Source organism: Scardinius erythrophthalmus (genome assembly GCF_964197995.2).
Source record: "Scardinius erythrophthalmus genome assembly, chromosome: 20".
NCBI classification, from domain to species: domain Eukaryota; kingdom Metazoa; phylum Chordata; class Actinopteri; order Cypriniformes; family Leuciscidae; genus Scardinius; species Scardinius erythrophthalmus.
The window spans coordinates 273,742-297,832 of record NC_138240.1 but is presented as its reverse complement, the minus strand read 5'-3'; the positions used below and the strand labels follow the sequence as shown (position 1 = coordinate 297,832).

Below are 24,091 nucleotides of genomic sequence, written 5' to 3'. Positions count from 1 at the left end.
GATGCTAATATAGTAATAGCTATCGTTATAGTTATCGTCTGCTGGTGTGGATGCTAATATAGCTATCGTTATAGTTATCGTCTGCTGGTGTGGATGCTAATATAGTAATAGTTGTCGTTATAGTTATCGTCTGCTGGTGTGGATGCTAATATAACAATAGCTATCGTTATAGTTATCGTCTGCTGGTGTGGATGCTAATATAGTAATAGTTATCGTTATAGTTATCGTCTGCTGGTGTGGATGCTAATATAGCTATCGTTATAGTTATCGTCTGCTGGTGTGGATGCTAATATAGCTATTGTTATAGTTATCGTCTGCTGGTGTGGATGCTAATATAGCTATCGTTATAGTTATCGTCTGCTGGTGTGGATGCTAATATAGCTATCGTTATAGTTATCGTCTGCTGGTGTGGATGCTAATATAGCAATAGCTATCGGTATAGTTATCGTCTGCTGGTGTGGATGCTAATATAGCAATAGTTATCGTTATAGTTATCGTCTGCTGGTGTGGATGCTAATATAGCTATCGTTATAGTTATCGTCTGCTGGTGTGGATGCTAATATAGCTATCGTTATAGTTATCGTCTGCTGGTGTGGATGCTAATATAGCTATCGTTATAGTTATCGTCTGCTGGTGTGGATGCTAATATAGCTATCGTTATAGTTATCGTCTGCTGGTGTGGATGCTAATATAGCTATCGTTATAGTTATCGTCTGCTGGTGTGGATGCTAATATAGTTATCGTTATAGTTATCGTCTGCTGGTGTGGATGCTAATATAGCTATCGTTATAGTTATCGTCTGCTGGTGTGGATGCTAATATAGCTATCGTTATAGTTATCGTCTGCTGGTGTGGATGCTAATATAGCAATCGTTATAGTTATCGTCTGCTGGTGTGGATGCTAATATAGCTATCGTTATAGTTATCGTCTGCTGGTGTGGATGCTAATATAGCTATCGTTATAGTTATCGTCTGCTGGTGTGGATGCTAATATAGTAATAGCTATCGTTATAGTTATCGTCTGCTGGTGTGGATGCTAATATAGCTATCGTTATAGTTATCGTCTGCTGGTGTGGATGCTAATATAGCTATCGTTATAGTTATCGTCTGCTGGTGTGGATGCTAATATAGCTATCGTTATAGTTATCGTCTGCTGGTGTGGATGCTAATATAGTTATCGTTATAGTTATCGTCTGCTGGTGTGGATGCTAATATAGCTATCGTTATAGTTATCGTCTGCTGGTGTGGATGCTAATATAGCTATCGTTATAGTTATCGTCTGCTGGTGTGGATGCTAATATAGCAATCGTTATAGTTATCGTCTGCTGGTGTGGATGCTAATATAGCTATCGTTATAGTTATCGTCTCCTGGTGTGGATGCTAATATAGCTATCGTTATAGTTATCGTCTGCTGGTGTGGATGCTAATATAGCTATCGTTATAGTTATCGTCTCCTGGTGTGGATGCTAATATAGCTATCGTTATAGTTATCGTCTGCTGGTGTGGATGCTAATATAGCTATCGTTATAGTTATCGTCTACTGGTGTGGATGCTAATATAGCTATCGTTATAGTTATCGTCTGCTGGTGTGGATGCTAATATAGCTATCGTTATAGTTATCGTCTGCTGGTGTGGATGCTAATATAGCTATCGTTATAGTTATCGTCTCCTGGTGTGGATGCTAATATAGCTATCGTTATAGTTATCGTCTGCTGGTGTGGATGCTAATATAGTAATAGTTGTGGTTATAGTTATCGTCTGCTGGTGTGGATGCTAATATAGCTATCGTTATAGTTATCGTCTCCTGGTGTGGATGCTAATATAGCTATCGTTATAGTTATCGTCTGCTGGTGTGGATGCTAATATAGCTATCGTTATAGTTATCGTCTGCTGGTGTGGATGCTAATATAGCTATCGTTATAGTTATCGTCTGCTGGTGTGGATGCTAATATAGCTATCGTTATAGTTATCGTCTGCTGGTGTGGATGCTAATATAGTTATCGTTATAGTTATCGTCTGCTGGTGTGGATGCTAATATAGCTATCGTTATAGTTATCGTCTGCTGGTGTGGATGCTAATATAGTAATAGTTGTGGTTATAGTTATCGTCTGCTGGTGTGGATGCTAATATAGCTATCGTTATAGTTATCGTCTCCTGGTGTGGATGCTAATATAGCTATCGTTATAGTTATCGTCTGCTGGTGTGGATGCTAATATAGCTATCGTTATAGTTATCGTCTGCTGGTGTGGATGCTAATATAGCAATAGTTATCGGTATAGTTATCGTCTGCTGGTGTGGATGCTAATATAGCTATCGTTATAGTTATCGTCTGCTGGTGTGGATGCTAATATAGCAATAGTTATCGGTATAGTTATCGTCTGCTGGTGTGGATGCTAATATAGCTATCGTTATAGTTATCGTCTGCTAGTGTGGATGCTAATATAGCTATCGTTATAGTTATCGTCTGCTGGTGTGGATGCTAATATAGCTATCGTTATAGTTATCATCTGCTGGTGTGGATGCTAATATAGCAATAGTTATCGGTATAGTTATCGTCTGCTGGTGTGGATGCTAATATAGCTATCGTTATAGTTATCGTCTGCTGGTGTGGATGCTAATATAGCTATCGTTATAGTTATCGTCTGCTGGTGTGGATGCTAATATAGCTATCGTTATAGTTATCGTCTGCTGGTGTGGATGCTAATATAGTAATAGCTATCGTTATAGTTATCGTCTGCTGGTGTGGATGCTAATATAGCTATCGTTATAGTTATCGTCTGCTGGTGTGGATGCTAATATAGCAATAGTTATCGGTATAGTTATCGTCTGCTGGTGTGGATGCTAATATAGCTATCGTTATAGTTATCATCTGCTGGTGTGGATGCTAATATAGCTATCGTTATAGTTATTGTCTCCTGTTGTGGATGCTAATATAGCTATCGTTATAGTTATCGTCTGCTGGTGTGGATGCTAATATAGCTATCGTTATAGTTATCGTCTCCTGGTGTGGATGCTAATATAGCTATCGTTATAGTTATCGTCTCCTGGTGTGGATGCTAATATAGCTATCGTTATAGTTATCGTCTGCTGGTGTGGATGCTAATATAGCTATCGTTATAGTTATTGTCTCCTGGTGTGGATGCTAATATAGCTATCGTTATAGTTATCGTCTCCTGGTGTGGATGCTAATATAGCTATCGTTATAGTTATCGTCTCCTGGTGTGGATGCTAATATAGCTATCGTTATAGTTATCGTCTGCTGGTGTGGATGCTAATATAGCTATCGTTATAGTTATCGTCTCCTGTTGTGGATGCTAATATAGCTATCGTTATAGTTATCGTCTGCTGGTGTGGATGCTAATATAGCTATCGTTATAGTTATCGTCTCCTGGTGTGGATGCTAATATAGCTATCGTTATAGTTATCGTCTCCTGGTGTGGATGCTAATATAGCTATCGTTATAGTTATCGTCTGCTGGTGTGGATGCTAATATAGCTATCGTTATAGTTATTGTCTCCTGGTGTGGATGCTAATATAGCTATCGTTATAGTTATCGTCTCCTGGTGTGGATGCTAATATAGCTATCGTTATAGTTATCGTCTCCTGGTGTGGATGCTAATATAGCTATCGTTATAGTTATCGTCTGCTGGTGTGGATGCTAATATAGTAATAGTTGTGGTTATATTTATCTTCTGCTGGTGTGGATGCTAATATAGCTATCGTTATAGTTATCGTCTGCTGGTGTGGATGCTAATATAGTAATAGTTGTGGTTATATTTATCTTCTGCTGGTGTGGATGCTAATATAGCTATCGTTATAGTTATCGTCTGCTGGTGTGGATGCTAATATAGTAATAGTTGTGGTTATAGTTATCGTCTGCTGGTGTGGATGCTAATATAGCTATCGTTATAGTTATCGTCTGCTGGTGTGGATGCTAATATAGCAATAGCTGTCGTTATAGTTATCGTCTGCTGGTGTGGATGCTAATATAGCTATCGTTATAGTTATCGTCTGCTGGTGTGGATGCTAATATAGTAATAGTTGTGGTTATATTTATCTTCTGCTGGTGTGGATGCTAATATAGCTATCGTTATAGTTATCGTCTGCTGGTGTGGATGCTAATATAGTAATAGTTGTGGTTATAGTTATCGTCTGCTGGTGTGGATGCTAATATAGCTATCGTTATAGTTATCGTCTCCTGGTGTGGATGCTAATATAGCTATCGTTATAGTTATCGTCTGCTGGTGTGGATGTTATAATAGCTATCGTTATAGTTATCGTCTCCTGGTGTGGATGCTAATATAGCTATCGTTATAGTTATCGTCTCCTGGTGTGGATGCTAATATAGCTATCGTTATAGTTATCGTCTCCTGGTGTGGATGCTAATATAGCTATCGTTATAGTTATCGTCTGCTGGTGTGGATGTTATAATAGCTATCGTTATAGTTATCGTCTCCTGGTGTGGATGCTAATATAGCTATCGTTATAGTTATCGTCTCCTGGTGTGGATGCTAATATAGCTATCGTTATAGTTATCGTCTGCTGGTGTGGATGCTAATATAGCTATCGTTATAGTTATCGTCTCCTGGTGTGGATGCTAATATAGCTATCGTTATAGTTATCGTCTGCTGGTGTGGATGTTATAATAGCTATCGTTATAGTTATCGTCTGCTGGTGTTGACACTAATGTTCTAACACTCGTGTCTCTCTCTGATCAGGTGGTGTTCCCGCGTGTTGCGCGCGTGTGTAAGAACGATCGCGGCGGCTCGCAGCGAGTCCTGGAGAAACAGTGGACGTCCTTCCTAAAGACGCGACTCAACTGCTCAATCCCGGGAGACTCTCATTTCTACTTCAACATCCTACAGGCCGTCACCGACGTCATCCACATCAACGGACACGACGTCGTCATGGCAACCTTCTCCACGCCATACAACAGGTGACGCGCGAGAATCTCCCGTGTGTTGCTCTTCCATCATCGTTGGTGTCGGAGCAGTTGAGCTCGTTAAATAAGCATTAAAGCTGCAGTGTGTAATATTGAGGAGGATCTGTTGACAGAAGTGCACTATCAGACACATAACTGTGTTGTCAGTGGTGTATAAAGACCTTACATAATGAAGCGTTATGTGTTTATTAGCTTATAATGAGCATTTCTCTCTACACACACCGCGGGTCCGCTTACATCCACATGTTTCTACGGTGGCCCTGAACGGACAAACTCGTTTCGTCACTATGTTGTTCTTCGTGTAAAGAAGCGAGCTAAAGCCAGCGAATAAACACTGACACAATGATGAACAAGTCACAATAACATTCGCAATAACATAATTTTACTGAATAATTAAGTAAACATAATTTCTTAATTTATCTTTGTAAAGAAACCTCATTGTTTAACTGGCTAATCTCTGCTGTCTCAGACGACGACATCACTTCCTGTCGGCCACCGTAACTTCTGTTGGGTGCAGTTCACAACCTCACCACTAGATGCCGCTTAAAACACAATGCACCTTTAAGAGGCGAAATGGAAATTTCGACTGGGGCAAAATTCCAGTGAATGAAAGCGCATGAACTGGTGTTGATGGGAAGGCGACACACAACGAGGGTGAATCACTCAGATCTTCTGACCCGCGGCTCTTCTGTCTCTCTGAGATTCACAGTTCATAGAATCACAATTCGGCCCTTGTGTGCGGCTCTCAGACGCACAGGCGTGATTCACAGTTGTGTTATTTTGGCGTGTCTCTGTGATGAATGTGTGTTTCAGTATCCCGGGCTCGGCGGTCTGTGCGTATGACATGGCAGAGATCGCGCTGGCCTTCACAGGACGCTTCAAAGAGCAGAAATCCCCAGATTCCACCTGGACACCCGTGCCGGAGGAGAAGGTGCCCAGACCCAGGTACACAAACTTTCAAATGGAATCTTAAAGTCCCCCTTTAGTCAGTAATTTTATCCTTTAAAACTCATCTTTGATCACCAAAATGACATATGTAAGCATTTTTTCCTCGAACAAATTTTATTTCATGTCTTAAAATATCTTGAATGTAACTCGACACCCTTGCCTCATTTAGTATGCGTGGTTCTATGAATATGCAAATGAGCCCCACCTCCACTCACTCACTCAGCTCAGAGATCCACTGGTTGACGATCACACGTTGATCTGATTGGTTACAAGGTAGTTTGTGACGTCAGAAACACCAGCGATTTCAAAGCGTGTTTTTGAGACTGTCTTTGGTTCACTGCAGTTTAAAGGAGGAAATACTCAGCAATGCTGTCGACTTATGAATTTACACATGGTTTGTCTTAAAGCATATTAAAATCACCACATAGACACATAAACAACATTAAAAGCTGGATTTACACCACAGGGGGACTTTAATGCCTTATTCTGCATGATCATATTCTACATCCCTTAAAAACTACCTTACAAACTATTAATAAGCCGCAATTAGGTGTTTATTGAGGCAATATAATATAACTGCGGTAGAATGTGTGTGTGTGTGTGTGTGGGCGGAATTGCGCCGGCTCGTAGTTTCAGTTGCAACAGGTGTAATTATTCCTGACTCTTTCAGTCCAGCTGGTTCTGCTCCTTCACCACATGATTTGACTATTTGGCATGTCTTCATTCAGACTAGTGGAAAGAAAACGTCCAAAACACACATTTAAGTGTTTCTTTCATTGCAGTTTATCTATTTTTATTTGTATTTAAGTGTATTTTGAATGTCCCGTCTGGTGAGCGCCAGCAGTGTCTGTGAACACGTGAAGCCGGTTCTCCAGATGCAGGAGATGATGAGCACATCGAGTGTGTTCTGCCCGCTCTTCATCCTCCATATGGCTCGTCTCTGTGTCATGAACGAGGAGTATCGCCTGCGCTGATTAACATAAAATTATGTGTTTGTGTGAAGCGAGGTCAAGTGTTAATGAGAGCGACTGTGCCAACTGTGTTTGAGTGTAATTCTGTGAGGATGTGCTGGGAATGAAGCGCCGTGTGTCTCGTATAACGCCGTAACTCGTGCTTCACTACTATAGTGCGATACACCGATGAAGAAATCAACTATAGTCTCAACTGTTTCCCGAATCCGTACTGTCGCAAATTGGTCGTTCAACACGTTGGTTAATGATGTCACGCAGGTGTTGGAGTAATAACTTATTTTAATGAATCTGTTTGAGATCTAATGAATGCTAGATGATTTGCTGTAATTATGCACATGCATCTGAGGACTCTCATTTTCTCAGTTATTTTCCTTTATTTCCAGATTCACTCATAGACTCGTTCTTACACGCTAGAGCATTTGTATGTATTCTAAATAAAAGATATATAGATTGTACTGAATGTCAGCTTGATTATTCTGCTCAAGATCAGGATTTATTGAGTCCACATGTCATGAAAAGAAGAAACTGCTTCTAACCGCAGGTCGAGATCTGTCGTTACACACACACACAACTCTGCGATGCTGTTTGCGAATGTGGGAACAATGGTTTCGGGAAACACCGACTCGTTGAACTGATGATGACGACAGAACTTACGACCATAGTCGGCTAACGATCCAGATTCAATTTAAAGATTCATTGATTCATTCTGACTTTCTCTTGAGTTGTTCTTGTCTGTGTTGTTTATGATGGAGAATATACAGATGTGTGATGCAGATGCAGATGTGTGATGATGTGTGATGATGCAGATGCAGATGTGTGATGCAGATGCAGATGTGTGATGATGTGTGATGATGTAGATGCAGATGTGTGATGCAGATGCAGATGTGTGATGATGTGTGATGATGCAGATGCAGATGTGTGATGCAGATGCAGATGTGTGATGATGTGTGATGATGTAGATGCAGATGGGATGCAGATGTGTGATGATGTGTGATGATGTAGATGCAGATGTGATGATGCAGATGCAGATGTGTGATGATGTGTGATGATGTAGATGCAGATGTGTGATGCAGATGCAGATGTGTGATGATGTGTGATGATGCAGATGCAGATGTGTGATGCAGATGCAGATGTGTGATGATGTGTGATGATGCAGATGCAGATGTGTGATGCAGATGCAGATGTGTGATGATGTGTGATGATGTAGATGCAGATGTGATGATGCAGATGCAGATGTGTGATGATGTAGATCCAGATGTGTGATGTAGACTGATGTGTTCACGGCTGTCGTCTTCAGGCCGGGCGTCTGCGCAGGAACGACTTCTGGTGAGAAATTCAAAGTGTCCAATGAGTTTCCGGACGAAACGCTGAACTTCATCAAGATTCACCCGCTGATGGACGAGGCCGTGCCGTCGATCGCCAACCGGCCCTGGTTCCTCAAGACGATGGTTCGGTGAGTGTCATCAAACATCTTCAGATTGATTACGCATGCAAATCTGGATTCAGTGAGAGAGTCCTGCTCATGTTCACGGATGAATCGAGTCATTTGCATCTGAGTCAGACATTACGTTCACATTTACATTTATTCATTTAGCAGACGCTTTTACCCAAAGCGACTTACAAATGAGAGTTAAACTAACAGCAGGACAACAATATGCAAGTGCTGTGACCCTTCCAGTTTAATCTAACACAGTACATGCACTTTTTTGATTTTAATTTTTTAATAAATAGATATAGAATAGAAGAGGAAGTGTTAGTATTATTGGATCAAGTGTTGCCAAAAAAGATGCATCTTGAAGCCTGAGCGATTCACTGTTTCAGTTCTTCAGAATCATCATATCAGCTCTAACTGAAGAAAAGAGGACGTTTCACTCTTATGAAAGCAAACACTGGCGTCTGTTTTCTGATAATGAAGTGGATAATGTGCGGAATATGTGTGTGTTTTCTGTGAAACGAGGTCTGGTTTGCCTGATAAGTTTCTGTTCATTTGGGTTTGTGTAAAGTTGCCCCATTAAAACTGAATTATTGAAAACACATTTGCTGAGGAAGCGTCGGTATCGCTTTATTACGCCGCTTCAAAGACTCCAGAGACTGGGAAAGATGAAAAAACTTGTCTTCTTATTTCCATCTTGCCAGTTTTAATTAGCCTGAAAATGTATTTGCATACTGATTTGGAAATTATACATACATTTGATTAACACTGAGATGAGCTCGCTAATTGGAAAGGCAGATAACGGTTGAATTTCTTTTAGACGGAAATCAGATGGAAATGTCATTGTAACCCTGATTCCTTGTGTGTGTGTGTGTGTGTGTGTGTGTGTGTGTGTGTGTGTGTGTGTGTCAGGTACCGTCTCACTCGTATAGCCGTGGATAACGCCGCCGGCCCTCATCGTAACCACACCGTGGTTTTCCTGGGATCCGAGCGAGGAATCGTTCTGAAGTTTCTGGCTAAGATGCGGAGCGGATTCCTGAACGACAGCCTGTTTCTGGAGGAGCTGAGCGTCTACAACCCAGAGAAGTGTGTATTCCATTAGGAAGAGCTCTGTCATCTACACACACTGATCAGGTTACAGCGGTCAGTGAATTAAAGAGCGCTGCTGGTTTGGCCGAGAGGAACGCGCACTGAATGATTAAAGAGTCTAATATGTGCTGACGGCCTCGGCTCACTCGAATAAACAGGAGAACGATGAGGCGTTTTCAGGACAGTCATGCTGCGTTTACATCAGAAGATTCATTTAGTAAAGCAGTGAGACTTCAGACGCCACCTTACTGCGGTTTTACCATGTGCTCATCAATGAAGCGCATTAATATGCATTTATTATTAAGAACAGAAGACAATATTCAGATTCACCTCAAGTTTTGTTCTCGTCTGATAGTATAGAGGTTATGCGCGTGAAACACTGAGTGGCAGAAACACTGAGTGGCAGAAACACTGAGTGGCAGAAACACTGAGTGGCAGCATTTGTTTTCAGCGTGAATCCCATGAAAAAACACAAAACACATCTAAAACGGGAAAGAGCTTTGAGATTTACTTTTTCAAACAGATTTGACAAGAAATCTGAGGTGTATTTTTACACACTGCTGAAAGCTACAGAACAGAGAAGCAAATGGATTCGCTGTGATTCATGGAAACAACTGGATCCAGGCAGAGAACAGTGGATTTGCAGTTATTATTGTGTGTAAATATGCTGAATTTAGGGGTAAAATCATACCATATATATTGTATTGTATTGACAACTCATCAATTAAATATTTACTGTCGTATATTCTGCATAATTGGATGTTTTTAATTAAACACTGACAAAAATAATACAAGTTTTAGGGCTGGATGATATGACGAGATATATATATATATATATATATATATATATATATATATATAACATTAATATAAGTGATCACATGGATTTAGACCTATTTATATAAAGCGTTCACAGGCAAATTGGCTTTGTGGATTTCCCCGGCGTCGCAATCACACACACATATAAATGTCAGGAAACACGATTCCTGCTGCATGTCAATATCCATGATCACTGGATCTTTAGTAAGTTGTAAGAAACACTATATCGAGTCCAAACCTTTAGTTTAAACTGATAATTGTTTGTCCTCTATTAAATCCAGTCACTCAGCATCTCTTCTGCTACTCGGTGTTCCTGCGGGAAACTGACGCTGACGCATTCCCTCTATTAGTGCAGTCAGATCAATAATATTACTGGATATTAAGTGCCTTTTAACTGAAGCTGTTTACGATTGCCAAGAAACACAGAAGTTTCCAGATGAACTGAATGTGAGTCGCACTGTAAATACTTTGCTGTAGGATTTACTTTGTAACAATTTTCACTCAGAAGTTGCGAGTGAATTACACGAATAATCACAAAGTAACACATTGAATCAAACATGAAATTTTGAGGTAGAAAGACTGATAGTATTTAGTACATAGATAATAGTATTTTCTTGTAAAACCTATTACCAATATGCTTATTTAATAGGGGTGTAACAATATATCATGTCACAATATATCGCAATTCAAAAATGCATCAATATGTATCGTGGATAGTGACAATATATTGTGTATAGTTCACCCAAAATGAAACCAGTTCTCAGAGTTTAGTGTCAGTAGTGCATTAAACTACTGTATAATGTTGAATATAATGTATAATACTGTAATGGGGGATATTTGTGGCTCCTGATTCTGTAATGCCAAATGTCTGACGTTACCAGTAAAAGTGGCCTACATTATTGTAAATAAATCTAGTCAGTGAAAGAGTGCAAGCATATTCGTCTACAATAATTCTGTATTTTCAGCTTCAGGATCATGAATATTGTTATTCTGGAGTCTCTATTGTCCTGTGCTTTGGGTTTCCAGCATCAAGTCCAAGAATATTCATTTACACCCACAATGTAATAGTAAATTTAGCACTTTAATCAACTACATTTTTTGTTAACCTTTTATCATGTGTCTTGGAGTGTCGCAATAATATCATATCGTGAGTTCAGTGATATGTATTGAAACGTGACATGAGGTTATCGTTACACCCCTATTATTTAACTTAAACTTATTTATATTTTTTCCAGTGTGTCAAACTGCTCATTTGTGTTTGTTTGATGTGTGCTTATGTGTGTTTGACATGTTTAACGCGTGCTTGCGTGTGTTTGACAGGTGCTTGACGTGTGTTTGATGTGTGCTTATGTGTGTTTGACATGTTTAACGCGTGCTTGCGTGTGTTTGATGTGTGCTTGACGTGTGTTTGACGTGTGCTTATGTGTGTTTGAGATGTGTTGACGCATGCTTGCGTGTGTTTGGCAGGTGCTTGCGTGTTTGACATGTTTAACGTGTGTTTGAGGTGTGTTTGACATGTTTAACGTGTGTTTGACACGTGCTTACGTGTGTTTGATGTGTGTTTGACATGTTTAATGTGCGTTTGACATGTTTAACGTGTGTTTGATGTGTGTTTGACGCGTGCTTGCGTGTGTTTGACATGTTTAAGGTGTGTTTGATGTGTGTTTGACATGTTTAAGGTGTGTTTGATGTGTGTTTGACATGTTTAAGGTGTGTTTGATGTGTGTTTGACATGTTTAATGTGTGTTTGACATGTTTAACGTGTGTTTGAGGTGTGTTTGACATGTTTAACGTGTGTTTGAATCGTGCTTGCGTGTGTTTGACGTGTGCTTGCGTGTGTGCTGCATTTTTTTTGACGTGTGTTTGACGTGTGTTTGTCACGTGTGTGACGCGTGCGTGTGTGAGACGCGTGTGTTCGGCTTGTTTTCGGTGTGTTTTTGACACGTGTGTTTGGTGTGTGTTTGCCGTGTTTTTGACGTGTGTTTGAGGTGTGTTTGAGGTGTGTTTGAGGTGTGTTTTAGGTGTGTTTGACATGTTTAACGTGTGTTTGAGGTGTGTTTGACATGTTTAACGTGTGTTTGAGGTGTGTTTGACATGTTTAACGTGTGTTTGAGGTGTGTTTGACATGTTTAACGTGTGTTTGACACGTGCTTACATGTGTTTGAGGTGTGTTTGACATGTTTAACGTGTGTTTGAGGTGTGTTTGACATGTTTAACGTGTGTTTGAGGTGTGTTTGACATGTTTAACGTGTGTTTGAGGTGTGTTTGACATGTTTAACGTGTGTTTGACACGTGCTTGCGTGTGTTTGACGTGTGCTTGCGTGTGTGCTGCATTTTTTTTGACGTGTGTTTGACGTGTGTTTGTCACGTGTGTGACGCGTGCGTGTGTGAGACGCTTGTTTTCGGTGTGTTTTTGACACGTGTGTTCGGTGTGTGTTCGGTGTGTGTTTGCCGTGTGTTTGAGGTGTGTTTGACGTGTGTTTGAGGTGTGTTTGAGGTGTGTTTGACATGTTTAACGTGTGTTTGACACGTGCTTGCGTGTGTTTGACGTGTTCTTGCGTGTGTGCTGCATTTTTTTTGACGTGTGTTTGACGTGTGTTTGTCACGTGTGTGACGCGTGCGTGTGTGAGACGCGTGTGTTCGGCTTGTTTTCGGTGTGTTTTTGACACGTGTGTTCGGCGTGTGTTCGGCGTGTGTTCGGCGTGTGTTCGGCGTGTGTTCGACGTGTGTTTGACGTGTGTTTCAGGTGTGTTTGACATGTTTAACGTGTGTTTGACACGTGCTTACGTGTGTTTGAGGTGTGTTTGATGTGTGTTTGACATGTTTAATGTGTGTTTGACATGTTTAACGTGTGTTTGAGGTGTGTTTGACATGTTTAACGTGTGTTTGAGGTGTGTTTGACATGTTTAACGTGTGTTTGAATCGTGCTTGCGTGTGTTTGACGTGTGCTTGCGTGTGTGCTGCATTTTTTTTGACGTGTGTTTGTCACGTGTGTGACGCGTGCGTGTGTGAGACGCGTGTGTTCGGCTTGTTTTCGGTGTGTTTTTGACACGTGTGTTTGGTGTGTGTTTGCCGTGTTTTTGACGTGTGTTTGAGGTGTGTTTGAGGTGTGTTTGAGGTGTGTTTTAGGTGTGTTTGACATGTTTAACGTGTGTTTGAGGTGTGTTTGACATGTTTAACGTGTGTTTGAGGTGTGTTTGACATGTTTAACGTGTGTTTGAGGTGTGTTTGACATGTTTAACGTGTGTTTGACACGTGCTTACATGTGTTTGAGGTGTGTTTGACATGTTTAACGTGTGTTTGAGGTGTGTTTGACATGTTTAACGTGTGTTTGAGGTGTGTTTGACATGTTTAACGTGTTTGAGGTGTGTTTGACATGTTTAACGTGTGTTTGACACGTGCTTGCGTGTGTTTGACGTGTGCTTGCGTGTGTGCTGCATTTTTTTTGACGTGTGTTTGACGTGTGTTTGTCACGTGTGTGACGCGTGCGTGTGTGAGACGCGTGTGTTCGGCTTGTTTTCGGTGTTTTTTGACACGTGTGTTCGGTGTGTGTTTGCCGTGTTTTTGACGTGTGTTTGAGGTGTGTTTGACGTGTGTTTGAGGTGTGTTTGACATGTTTAACGTGTGTTTGACACGTGCTTGCGTGTGTTTGACGTGTGCTTGCGTGTGTGCTGCATTTTTTTTGACGTGTGTTTGACGTGTGTTTGTCACGTGTGTGACGCGTGCGTGTGTGAGACGCGTGTGTTCGGCTTGTTTTCGGTGTGTTTTTGACACGTGTGTTCGGCGTGTGTTCGGCGTGTGTTCGACGTGTGTTTGACGTGTGTTTGAGGTGTGTTTGAGGTGTGTTTGACATGTTTAACGTGTGTTTGACACGTGCTTACGTGTGTTTGAGGTGTGTTTCACATGTTTAACGTGTGTTTGACACGTGCTTACGTGTGTTTGACATGTTTAACGTGTGTTTGATACATGCTTGCGTGTGTTTGACGTGTGTTTGATGTGTTTGACGTGTGTTTGTCACGTGTGTGAGACGCGTGTGTTCAGCATGTTTTCGGTGTGTTTTTGACACGTGTTCGGCGTGTGTTTGCCGTGTTTTTGCCGTGTGTTTGAGGTGTGTTTGACATGCTTAACGTGTGTTTGACACGTGCTTACGTGTGTTTGACACGTGCTTACGTGTGTTTGAGGTGTGTTTGACACGTGCTTGCGTGTGTTTGACATGTTTAACATGTGTTTGATGTGTTTGACGTGTGTTTGTCACGTGTGTGACGCGTGCGTGTGTGAGACGCGTGTGTTCGGCGTATTTTCTGTGTTTTTGACGTGTGTTTGCCGTGTTTTTGACGTGTGTTTTCCGTGTGTTTGCCGTGTTCAGGTGCAGCATCGACGGTGTGGAGGACAAGCGTATCGTCAGCATGCAGATCGACCAGCGCAGTCACTCTCTGTTCGTGGCCTTCAGCTCCTGCGTGGTCAAAGTCCCGCTCTCGCGCTGCCAGCGCCACGGAAAGTGCAAAAAGTACGTACGCTTTCTCTGGACTGGAACCGTTTCCTGCCCTTCCTGTCTCTCTTGTCCACATCAACCCTCGCGTGTGTCTCTCTCAGGTCCTGTATCGCCTCCAGGGACCCGTACTGCGGATGGGTGTCCGAGGGCGCCTGCACAGAAATCACATCTGACTCGAAGTAAGCGCCTCATTCTCAGCCCTGTAATTACAGATCACGCGAGCCAAGCGATGATGTCACTTTACCCAGCATCCCTCACTCTCAGTGGCCTGATGGGATTGTGGTTTGAGCTGCCGGAGTTTCTCATCTGGAAAAGAGCGTTTGACCCCAGAAAGGCTCTGTAATTCATCTGTTTATTATACGGCGTAGTGAACGAACAGCATGTGATGTCTCTGAGTGGTTGAGCGTCATGTGACCTCGTCTGATCCGAGGAGTTTATGTGCTGGTATTACTTCTGTTGTTTTCCATTTCATAAATGGAGCAGACGGAGGTTATGCGAGCTCGAGATGTGCAGTTTTTCTAAAGTGACTTAGTGAAGGATTATGGGATAGGATCTGTGTCCGCAGTTTAAAGGCTTTTGACTTGATGCGTTCTCCATCGTTTCAGAAAAAGCTTTTATTAAATGTGTTCTGAGAGAGAAGCGGCTCCTGTCTCTCAGAATCTGTGATTCGATTGGTCATTCGTTATTCTTATGAGATTCACAGCTCTTAATAATAATAATGTTTATTTTATATTATTTAATATAATAATAAGTATATTATTTTATATTGTTTTATATATATATATATATATATTATGTCATGAGCAATTTTGTTGCAGGTGAAATGCTGAATCTCTCACTGGGGGTTGAATAATATCGGGCCGTTCTTTATTATAATCCAATCAGCATCAGTGAAACTTTATAAATGTTTTTTATTAATATTCATGTCACATTTGAGATCTTGTTTGCTGCTTCTTTTTCACATGATATTGTTTGAATGGCATTGATTCACTCAAACATTTATTATTTTTGAAAATGTACTTGAGATTGAAGTCAGTGAGTGTGAAATCGAGGTGTTGAAGTCAGTCGTCTCACTGTGTGTGTGTGTGTGTGTGTGTGTGTGTGTGTGTGTGTGTGTGTGTGTGTGTGTGTGCGCAGATGGCCGTTCGAGCAGGACGTGGAACAGGGAAACACAGATGGACTGGGCGACTGCCAAAGTAAGCAGAACCCGTTTACTGAGCGCTGGACACACGAGAGCCTCACATACAGCTGCTCACACACACACTCACACACACTCATACACACACTCACACACACACTCACACACACACTCACACACACACGAGAGCCTCACATACAGCTGCTCTCACTCACACACACACACACACACACACACACACACACACACACACACACACTCACACACACACACTCACACACACTCACACTCACACACACACACACACACACACACGAGAGCCTCACATACAGCTGCTCACACACACACTCACACACACTCATACACACACTCACACACACACTCACACACACACACACACACTCACACTCACACACACTCACACACACACTCACACACACACACACGAGAGCCTCACATACAGCTGCTCTCACTCACACACACACACACACACACACACACACACACTCTCTCACACACACACACACACACACACACACACACACACACACACACACACACACACACACACACACACACACACACACACACACTCTCTCTCACACACACACACACACACACACACACACACGAGAGCCTCCCATTCAGCTATACAGCTTATATTAACGTTATATTACTGTTGTATTACCCTTCACATCAGCGATTGATAACTGTAACTGTAATAACTATATTAATGTTCCAGACCAGCGCATTTTTATGACTATCACTCTTTAGCGCTCTTTAACGCAGAGTGATTCTGATTGGCTGTCAAAAAAATATGAAAAATATAATTCTGTAAGCGATTCCATCGCTATCGTTCCTCTTTGTCGTTATCGTTATAGCGTGAACTCTTCTCACAGAGATGATTAAAACTGTACACTCGTGTTATCAGTGGTGTGAACGGGTCATGAACTCACTTCTGGAGTTCTTCGCAGGATTCAGTGATAAATCATGTGTGTGTGAATCACGTTTCCAGCAACTAACACACGTTTCGTTTGTCTCCAGATTCGTTTGTGGCTCTGAACGGTGAGTAAACTCTTCCTCTCTCTTCCTCATCGATGTCCGACTCAACGCTTCATTTCTCTGCGTTTTCTTTTAGAGCGTCAGCACAGGCATCAGAGCGATATTACCCAGAATGCACCACGCGGTCAGTTTCCTCAGTTCTTCAGTGTTTCCCGTGTGTGTAGACGTAGTTCTGACCTTTCCTTCTCTAATTGGATGGATCTCATAGAGCAAAGGATTGTGGGATAGAAGCAGCGAATGCAAATGACGGAGTGTGTTTACAGGGAATAAACTCTCAGCTTCTCCCTAGACCAGCAGAAATTATTCATGAAATACAATCAGGCTGAGCACACACACACACACACACACTCTTGATTGACGTCAGTCCCCCGACAGCGAGGCTCCGTCTGATTGGCTGAGCAGTGTTTGGTGTTTGTGACCTACATATCCTCATGTTTATTAGGGATATTCTCCGGAGCTTCATTATTATCTTCCCTCAGTCTGTCCTTCAGCTTTACTCCTCTCTCTGTGAGTGTGTTTGATGTCTCCTCCTTTTCTCCTGTTTACTTTATAAACCGCTGTTTCATGTGTGTGTCCGTTTGCCTGTTTAATCCCGTATTCCTCCTCTTCCTCACTGGTATTCCTCCTCTTCCTCACTGGTATTCCTCCTCTTCCTCACTGGTATTCCCTCTTCCTCACTGTATTCCTCTTCCTCACTGGTATTCCTCCTCTTCCTCACTGTATTCCTCCTCTTCCTCACTGGTATTCCTCCTCTTCCTCGCTATATTCCTCCTCTTCCTCACTGGTATTCCTCCTCTTCCTCACTGGTATTCCTCCTCCTTTTCCTCGCTGGTATTCCTCCTCTTCCTCACTGGTATTCCTCCTCTTCCTCACTGTATTCCTCTTCTTCCTCACTGGTATTCCTCCTCTTCCTCACTGGTATTCCCTCTTCCTCACTGTATTCCTCCTCTTCCTCACTGGTATTCCTCCTCTTCCTCACTGGTATTCCTCCTCTTCCTCACTGTATTCCTCCTCTTCCTCGCTGGTATTCCTCCTCTTCCTCGCTATATTCCTCCTCTTCCTCGCTATATTCCTCCTCTTCCTCACTGGTATTCCTCCTTTTCCTCACTGGTATTCCTCCTCTTCCTCACTGTATTCCTCCTCTTCCTCACTGGTATTCCTCCTTTTCCTAGCTGGTATTCCTCCTCTTCCTCACTGGTATTCCTCCTCTTCCTCGCTGTATTCCTCCTCCCCCTCTTCCTCGCTGGTATTCCTCCTCTTCCTCACTGGTATTCCTCCTCTTCCTCACTGTATTCCTCCTCTTCCTCACTGGTATTCCTCCTCTTCCTCACTGGTATTCCTCCTTTTCCTCGCTATATTCCTCCTCTTCCTCACTGGAATTCCTCCTCTTCCTCGCTGGTATTCCTCCTCTTCCTCACTGTATTCCTCCTCTTCCTCGCTGGTATTTCTCCTCTTCCTCACTGTATTCCTCCTCTTCCTTACTGGTATTCCTCCTTTTCCTTGTTGGTATTCCTCCTTTTCCTCACTATATTCCTCCTCCCCCTCTTCCTCGCTGGTATTCCTCCTTTTCCTCGCTGGTATTCCTTCTCCTCCTCTTCCTCACTGTATTCCTCCTCTTCCTCACTGTATTCCTCCTCTTCCTCGCTGGTATTCCTCCTTTTCCTCGCTATATTCCTCCTCTTCCTCACTGGTATTCCCCCTTTTTCCTTGCTGGTATTCCTCCTTTTCCTCGCTATATTCCTCCTCCTCCTCTTCCTCACTGGTATTTCTCCTTTTCCTCGCTGGTATTCCTCCTCTTCCTCACTGTATTCCTCCTCTTCCTCGCTGGTATTCCTCCTCTTCCTCACTGGTATTCCTCCTATTCCTCGCTGGTATTCCTCCTTTTCCTCGCTATATTCCTCCTCTTCCTCGCTGGTATTCCTCCTCTTCCTCGCTATATTCCTCCTCTTCCTCACTGGTATTCCTCCTCTTCCTCGCTGGTATTCCTCCTCTTCCTCACTGGTATTCCTCCTTATCCTCGCTGGTATTCCTCCTCTTCCTCGCTGGTATTCCTCCTTTTCCTCGCTGGTATTCCTCCTTTTCCTCACTGGTATTCCCTCTCTTCCTCACTGGTATTCCTCCTCTTCCTCGCTATATTCCTCCTCTTCCTCACTAGTATTCCTCCTTTTCCTCACTGGTATTCCTCCTTTTCCTTGCTGGTATTCCTCCTCTTCCTCACTGGTATTCCTCCTCTTCCTCACTGGTATTCCTCCTCTTCCTCACTGGTATTCCTCCTTTTCTTTGCTGGTATTCTTCCTCTTCCTCACTGGTATTCCTCCTCCTCCTCTTCCTCACTGTATTCCTCCTCTTCCTCACTGGTATTCCTCCTCCTCCTCTTCCTCACTGGTATTCCTCCTCTTCCTCACTGGTATTCCTCCTCCTCCTCTTCCTCACTGGTATTCCTCCTCTTCCTCGATGGTATTCCTCCTCCTCCTCTTCCTCACTGGTATTCCTCCTCTTCCTCGCTGGTATTCCTCCTCGTCCTCACTGTATTCCTCCTCTTCCTCACTGGTATTCTTCCTCTTCCTCGCTGGTATTCCTCCTCGTCCTCACTATATTCCTCCTCTTCCTCACTGGTATTCCTCCTCTTCCTCACTGTATTCCTCCTCTTCCTCGCTGGTATTCCTCCTCTTCCTCGCTAGTATTCCTCCTCTTCCTCACTGGTATTCCTCCTCTTCCTCACTGGTATTCCTCCTCTTCCTCGCTAGTATTCCTCCTCTTCCTCGCTGGTATTCCTCCTCCTCCTCTTCCTCACTGGTATTCCTCCTCTTCCTCACTGGTATTCCTCCTCTTCCTCGCTGGTATTCCTCCTCTTCCTCACTGGTATTCCTCCTCTTCCTCACTGTATTCCTCCTCTTCCTCACTGGTATTCCTCCTCTTCCTCGCTGGTATTCCTCCTCGTCCTCACTGTATTCCTCCTCTTCCTCACTGGTATTCCTCCTCTTCCTCACTGTATTCCTCCTCTTCCTCGCTGGTATTCCTCCTCTTCCTTGCTGGTATTCCTCCTCTTCCTCGCTGGTATTCCTCCTCTTCCTCACTGGTATTCCTCCTCTTCCTCACTGGTATTCCTCCTCTTCCTCACTGGTATTCCTCCTCTTCCTCACTGGTATTCCTCCTCTTCCTCGCTGGTATTCCTCCTCTTCCTCACTGGTATTCCTCCTCTTCCTCACGGTATTCCTCCTCTTCCTCGCTGGTATTCCTCCTCTTCCTCACTGGTATTCCTCCTCTTCCTCACGGTATTCCTCCTCTTCCTCGCTGGTATTCCTCCTCTTCCTCGCTGGTATTCCTCCTCTTCCTCACTGGTATTCCTCCTCTTCCTCACTGTATTCCTCCTCTTCCTCACTGTATTCCTCCTCTTCCTCGCTGGTATTCCTCCTCTTCCTCGCTGTGTTTGTCTGGTTTAGAGATGGGTTTTCCCGAGGATCTCGTATGTGTGTCATCGTCCTCTGGCTGTGGAAAATGAATTATAGAACAGAGCTGTCACGCTGATCCGGCGGCCCGTGGCTCTTACTGAAATAAATCATGTTAATGACTGTGACTGTGACTGACGGGAACAGAGAGAGTTTATCTGTGGATTAACACACACTGTTCGCTGAACTAGTCCTGAAACTTTTTAGTCACACCTTTGAGCTAAAATGTTTACCCTGAGATTTCAGTTACTATTTTAAGAGTTTAAAAACATATTAGTGGTCCTCTGATGTTGATTAATGGCCAACATGATATATTTTTTATATAAAATATTATAAAAATAAATAATTATAATAATATAAATTATATAATTTTGATTTGTTTATTTTAAGATTGTTTTAATTATTTGCTTACAAACCTTACTGAACTCCCCTGTTGTTAGAGTTACTGTGGTGTTGAACTGGTTGTGTAGTTGTGTAGTTGTTGGACTAGTTGTGTAGTTGTTGAAGTGGTTGTGTAGTTGTTGAACTGGTTGTGTAGTTGTTAGACTAGTTGTGTAGTTGTTGAACTGTTTGTGTAGTTGTGTAGTTGTTGGACTAGTTGTGTAGTTGTTGAACTGTTTGTGTAGTTGTTGAAGTGGTTGTGTAGTTGTTGAACTGATGTCAGTGTCTGGGTCGGGTTAGTTTTGGTTTTCATTGTAGCAACTGGTTTAATTTCTTGTCACTGTTTGATCAAATAGTTCAGTTTCAGGAGTCGTGAGTGAGTTTGAATGGTGTTTATTCTGTGATTATGACCAGATTACTGTAAATTATCCGGCTTATTACACAGATACTTATCAAATAAATCAATCAGTGGACATGAAATATTGATTAGAGCATGAAAGATGTTATCATGTGTGGAGAAACTGAAAGAAGCACAGCTGTGTTTAACTAGTGTTAGTGAGTGAGAGAGTGTGTGTGTGTGTGTGTGTGTGTGTGTGTGTGTGTGTGTGTGTGTGTGTGTGTGTGTGTGTGTGTGTGTGTGAGATGTTAATGTGTGTGTGCTCATCAGGTCTCCTCACCACTGCTCCTCCTGTGAGTGTGTGTGTGTGTGTGTGTGTGTGTGAGATGTTAATGTGTGTGTGCTCATCAGGCTCCTCACCACTGCTCCTCCTGTGAGTGTGTGTGTGTGTGTGTGTGTGTGTGTGTGTGTGTGTGTGTGTGTGTGTGTGTGTGTGTGTGTGTGTGTGTGTGTGTGTGTGTGTGTGTGTGTGAGTGTGAGTGTGTGTGTGTGTATGTGAGATGTTAATGTTTGTGTGCTCATCAGGTCTCCTCACCACTGCTCCTCCTGTGAGTGTGTGTGTGTGTGTGTGTGTGTGTGTGTGTGTGTGTGTGTGTGTGTGTGTGTGTGTGTGTGTGTGTGAGAGAGATGTTAATGTGTGTGTGCTCATCAGGTCTCCTCACCACTGCTCCTCCTGTGAGTGTGTGTGTGTGTGTGTGTGTGTGTGTGTGTGTGTGTGTGTGTGTGTGTGTGTGTGTGTGTGTGTGTGTGTGTGAGAAGTTAATGTGTGTGTGTGTGTGTGTGTGTGTGTGTGTGTGAGAAGTTAATGTGTGTGTGTGTGTGTGTGTGTGTGTGTGTGTGTGTGTGTGTGTGTGTGTGTGTGTGTGTGTGTGTGTGTGTGTGTGTGTGTGTGTGTGTGTGTGTGAGAAGTTAATGTGTGTGTGCTCATCAGGTCTCCTCACCACTCCTCCTGCTGATCCGCTGGTTCGGGGTCGAATGGTGAAAGCGAAGGATCCGGTGACCCGTGATGATGATGATGATGATGATGATGATCAGAGAGACTCGTTAGTGTCGGTGTCGTCAGAGACTCAGCAGAAGAGCGCCGGTAAGCCTTGGAACGATCCTGTGTGTGTGTGTGTGTGTGAGGAGATGAGATCCTGCTTCCAGCTGAGCGTCACACACTCGCTCTTCATCAGCGTCTTCATCGTCGTGACACTCATACAGCGGCTCCGTCACACACACTCGCTCTTCATCAGCGTCTTCATAAAGTAAACTGTGACATATTATCCCCAAAAATTCTTCATACAGTGAAATTTACCAGCTGACAGATATTCAACATAATTCATGTGTGAGACAGTCTAACAGAAGGACGGACAAAACCAGTCAAATATCAGCTGAGTTCTGCTCATATTTTATCACCATTCTCTAAACTATAGCGAATAAACTGATAATGTGAGAAATGTTGAAGACGTCTGAATAAATGTGTGTTTGACTGTAAACTATATTGAGCGCGTCTGTGTGAGTTTGACACGTGTCTGAACGTTAAAGGGGGGGGTGAAATGCTATTTCATGCATACTGAGTTTTTTACACTGGTAAAGAGTTGGATTCCCATGCTAAACATGGACAAAGTTTCAAAAACTAAGTTGTACGTTTGAAGGAGTATTTTTGTTCCAAAAATACTCCTTCCGGTTTGTCACAAGTTTCGGAAAGTTTGTAGTCTTAGGGTAAGTTTTACGTAAGATAGAGCGGAATTTCCTAATATGGGTCCTAAGGGCACTTCTCCGGTAAGATCGCGGGCGCGCGCGCACTCGTAGAGCAGACAGAGAGAGCGAAAGCAGTTCGCCATCAAAGCGCCCTGCCCGGCTTTTGGGAAGTCAATGTCACCAAAGAAGTGTGTTTTTGGTTGCCAGGGCAAGACAACCCTGCACAGATTCCCAAAGAACCCAGCGTTAAGGCACCCGTGGATGGAGTTTGTTTTCATGAGCATAAACGGAGTTGCGTAAGACTGTTGTTTCCTGCATTTCGACGATGATTGTTTTATAAACAAAGCCCAGATCGTCTAATGCTTAAGGATCGAGCAGTCACAATGATAAAGGTTTGCGGTCGTGCGTTGGAACCGGGCGGTGAGTAAAACTGTTGAACAAATGTCTCTGTGTGTTGTTAGCTCGGCGCGTTAGCACAGCTTTAGCTCCGCCCACACGGCCCGCCCCCAGCCGCTCGTTTTTTCCGGAAAGACTCGGTACAGCCTATCTTGCAATTAAAAATATAATAAAACAAAATACTTTTTGGAGATATGAAGGATGCAATATTACTCTATAGGTACTCAAGATTAACAGGAGATTGACTGAAAATGAGCATTTCACCCCCCCTTTAATGAAGAGTGTTTCCGGCCGCTCGCGTTTGTTCCAGCTCTAGTGTGTGTGTGTTTGTGTGTGTCACACAGCTCTAGTGTGTGTGTGTGTGTGTGTGTGTGTGTGTGTGTGTGTGTGTGTGTGTGTGTGTGTGTGTGTGTGTGTAAGTGTGTGTGTGTCACACAGCTCGAGTGTCTTCCAGAGCTGATGTGGTGATTAAACATCATCTGATCGATACAGCGAGAGCGAGTTACAGACGCTAGACTCGTTAGCAAACGCCAGCGTTTAATTGACATTGATTATCAATAATGAAGAGCGTAATCTCCTGACAGACTCAGTCTCACTGAAACGAAGGTGTGTGTGACGGTCACTGGAAGCAGTGTGTGTGTGTGTGCGTGTGTGTGTGTCCATCTCTGAGTCTCGGTTACTGCGTTTACCGTGGTACTGAACCCAGGCTCATGCTTCACTTCAGCTTTATTACTTTATGACACGTGCAGCTTATCTGAATATGGGTTGCTCTTCAGTTCCTCCTCAGTTTTCTTTATGAACGTGATCTGTGATTATATTGAGTTTGTTTTATGACGCATGGCTTTCGTATATATTCGCTGCTTTTGCTTTTTTCAGATTTTTTGTGGCAAACG

At 42.9% G+C, this 24,091-nt stretch overlaps 1 protein-coding gene across 1 annotated transcript in view; it reads left to right on the top strand.

The window, feature by feature from the left end:
* The window catches only part of sema6a (sema domain, transmembrane domain (TM), and cytoplasmic domain, (semaphorin) 6A), a 90,090-nt gene that overhangs the window by 54,580 nt on the left and 11,419 nt on the right, over positions 1-24,091 (top strand). Inside the window, exons 10-19 of the mRNA XM_081350011.1 lie at positions 4,718-4,935; positions 5,755-5,886; positions 8,158-8,313; positions 9,205-9,378; positions 14,567-14,707; positions 14,794-14,871; positions 15,830-15,888; positions 16,875-16,895; positions 16,969-17,016; positions 22,051-22,203. Coding sequence (XP_081206137.1) covers positions 4,718-4,935; positions 5,755-5,886; positions 8,158-8,313; positions 9,205-9,378; positions 14,567-14,707; positions 14,794-14,871; positions 15,830-15,888; positions 16,875-16,895; positions 16,969-17,016; positions 22,051-22,203 — 1,180 coding nt within the window. The remainder of the gene's footprint in view (positions 1-4,717; positions 4,936-5,754; positions 5,887-8,157; positions 8,314-9,204; positions 9,379-14,566; positions 14,708-14,793; positions 14,872-15,829; positions 15,889-16,874; positions 16,896-16,968; positions 17,017-22,050; positions 22,204-24,091) is intronic.